Source organism: Phragmites australis, chromosome 3, assembly GCF_958298935.1.
Source record: "Phragmites australis chromosome 3, lpPhrAust1.1, whole genome shotgun sequence".
In the NCBI taxonomy this organism is placed as follows: Eukaryota; Viridiplantae; Streptophyta; class Magnoliopsida; order Poales; family Poaceae; genus Phragmites; species Phragmites australis.
The window spans coordinates 15,333,022-15,336,157 of NC_084923.1; the positions used below are offsets into that span (position 1 = coordinate 15,333,022).

The 3,136-nt window shown below is 54.0% G+C and overlaps 1 protein-coding gene across 1 annotated transcript; it reads left to right on the forward strand.

Annotated features, from left to right (window-relative positions):
- The first annotated feature begins 365 nt into the window (after positions 1-365).
- Positions 366-2,088, forward strand: LOC133912376 (galactinol synthase 2-like). The gene is made up of 4 exons (XM_062355067.1): positions 366-792; positions 889-1,212; positions 1,313-1,447; positions 1,542-2,088. The coding sequence occupies exons 1-4, from the start codon at positions 490-492 to the stop codon at positions 1,773-1,775; spliced, it is 996 nt and encodes a 331-aa protein (XP_062211051.1). The 5' UTR covers positions 366-489; the 3' UTR covers positions 1,776-2,088.
- The last annotated feature ends 1,048 nt before the right edge of the window (positions 2,089-3,136 follow it).

Below are 3,136 nucleotides of genomic sequence, written 5' to 3' on the forward strand. Positions count from 1 at the left end.
GATCTCCTGAGCAAAGGGTTGCCATGTATGCAAGTAAAAGCAGGATCAAAAATGGATTAAATAATTAATTAATGCACCAATCATGCCCTGATTAACGAGCACAAATCAATTGTAGCCATAAGCAAGCTCTCGGGCTCCACCAGGCCATAGAGAGGACGAAAGAACGTCCTAAACAGATCTCCGCATTTCTCGCTTGCTTCCTCCAAATCCCAGATTGCCCCCTCGAGAAGGTTCCGTCCACGGCGCGCCCGCCGTCCGATCATGAGATTCCGCCACACGTACGTTCCAGATCGCACGGCTCCTGCCCCGTGACGGACGCAGCCGGAGACCATTTCGCCCTCCGACTATCTATTTAAACCCTCGCCAACCCACTGCGGAAACCCCAAGCTCAAGCTCAAGCAAAACAGCCTTCAAATCCTAGGCACAGCTCATTCTTAGCCCGAAACCCGAAGCTCCTCCGACGAGATTGCTCCCGAGCTGGCCGGCAAGATGACCGCCAAGGCGGCCGCCGCCGCGGTGAAGCCCGCGACGAGAGCGTACGTGACGTTCCTGGCGGGCGACGGGGACTACTGGAAGGGCGTGGTGGGGCTGGCCAAGGGCCTGCGCAAGGCCGGCTCGGCCTACCCGCTGGTGGTGGCCGCGCTGCCCGACGTGCCGGAGTCCCACCGCCGCATTCTCATCTCCCAGGGCTGCATCGTCCGCGAGATCGAGCCGGTGTACCCTCCCGAGAACCAGACGCAGTTTGCCATGGCGTACTACGTCATCAACTACTCCAAGCTCCGCATCTGGGAGGTAACGATACACGAACAGAGCCACTACCATTCTCGCCCATAATTCTGTAATAATGGTGTGCTCACATGTTGACACGTTGGGTTCTAATTCGTGCAGTTCGTGGAGTACGAGAGGATGGTGTACCTGGACGCGGACATCCAGGTGTACGAGAACATCGACGAGCTGTTCGAGCTGGAGAAGGGGCACTTCTACGCGGTGATGGACTGCTTCTGCGAGAAGACGTGGAGCCACACCCCGCAGTACAAGATCGGCTACTGTCAGCAGTGTCCCGACAAGGTGGCATGGCCCACCGCCGAGCTCGGCCCGCCGCCGTCTCTCTACTTCAACGCCGGCATGTTCGTGCACGAGCCCAGCATGGCCACTGCCAAGGCCCTGCTCGATATCCTCCGCGTGACTCCACCCACCCCCTTCGCAGAGCAGGTGAGTGGGCTCGCCGTCGATGCGTGGCACAGGCGCACAAGCTCTTGACTTCGTGTGGCGGCATGCGTGCTTACGTTTTTTGCTTCCTTGAATCTTGCAGGATTTCCTGAACAAGTTCTTCAGGGACCAGTACAAGCCGATCCCGCTTGTGTACAACCTTGTTCTGGCCATGCTATGGAGGCATCCCGAGAACGTGCAGCTCGAGAAGGTCAAGGTTGTGCACTACTGCGCAGCGGTATGTAAATTAACGTCTCACATGTGGTTAATTTCGTTTTATTCTTCGACTTTCCTGTCGGTATGCTAACCGATCGTGGTAAAAATGGGTGCAGGGATCGAAGCCGTGGAGGTACACCGGCAAGGAGGCGAACATGGACAGGGAGGACATCAAGATGCTGGTCAAGAAGTGGTGGGACATCTACAACGACGAGACCCTCAACTTCACGGGCCTCCCCGTCGTGCCAGCCGACGCCGACGAGATCGAGGCGGTGGCCAAGAAGCCGCTACGCGCGGCGCTGGCGGAGGCCGGTACGGTCAAGTACGTCACCGCGCCCTCGGCCGCGTGAACCCGTTCTGGCGTCCCTCCAGTGGCCGTGCGTGCTGCAGTCGCTGCTGCTACGGTGGCCGTGCCGGCGTGGTCATCAAAACATAAAAATCTCACTATAAGACCTTAATTTGTATTTTGGTTTTTTGAGTGATTAGGGTGTCTAATTTGCTATCAGTTCTGTTCGCTCAGTGTTGAGTGTACATTTGAAGTGTAAGGGTTGATCTGAATGGGATTTCTGTGAATACCCCCTTGGGTCGGCTAGAGTATTTGTGATGTATGAATGAATTACCTGTATTTTGGTATAAATGATAAATCAATAGGAATTTGCAAAACTATGGTCGTCATGTTAGCATTTTTGTCACTTCCAAGTTTGGTGATTGGTAGCTATGCTTCTGCTTTTCTTTCCATTTCTGTCGTTTCCCTAAGCCTTAAAGAAGTGCGTGATCCTATAAAATAGAACAAGTAAGTGATCCTATAGAATAGAACAAGTGGGTGATATGGTGGAGTTTTTACTTTTTAGTCATTTTAAAATGTGTTTTTATAAATAGATCTTCCAAATAACATTGTTCAGAAATGGACCTTCTAGTACTATATGGTGGCATCGTGACGTCGTGCCATTTAACTATAGCGTCAACAGACCTGGTGTCTTGCGATGATCTTACGTGCCAATGCACGGCGCCAAATCATATAGCGCTTGCAATGGCGTCATGTGAAAGATTTATTTATGGACAACGTTATTTAGAGGATCTATTTGTAAAAAACGTTTCTAAAATGGCTAAAAAGTAAAGATTCCACCGTCATACACGGGCAGTTTCCCGCCGGTGCGTTGGTGCCGAGGGCTCTTGACGTTTCTGGATGGTTCGCACATTGTCCTGTAATGCTTGATTCGGAGTGTGACGTACTCGATGCCACGGCGGTGTGCTGCGGAACAAGAGCTTGGCTTGGCCTTCGGCTGGATAGATGCCCTGGATCCACGGCCCAGCGGCATCTGGGGTTCTTTGTTCGCGCCGCGGTCGACGTCTCGCGAGACGTTTCGCTCGATCTCGGTAGACTTGGATCGAGTGGGAGAGCACGTGCCTGTTGCCCTGAACGGAGGTCAGTGTGACGCTGGAAAAGGTCCGCGTCTGGGTTCTGGTGCTCCCATTCTGTTGCGGCGGGGCATCAGGCGGGCCCCTGGTTCTTTGCAAGTGGCACGGTATGTGTCGTGCGTGTGGTCCCTTGTCGAGAGGAGCTTGTCCGCGGCTCCTTTGCCACGGACGGACGGACGCTGCAGAGCTGCTGTCCCGTCCTACTCTCTCTCTCTCTCTCCTCGCAGTGTGCTACACGCTGTGATTCGAAATTCTGCGTGTGATCCGCGTGCCGCACTCGTGAGTTGTACCG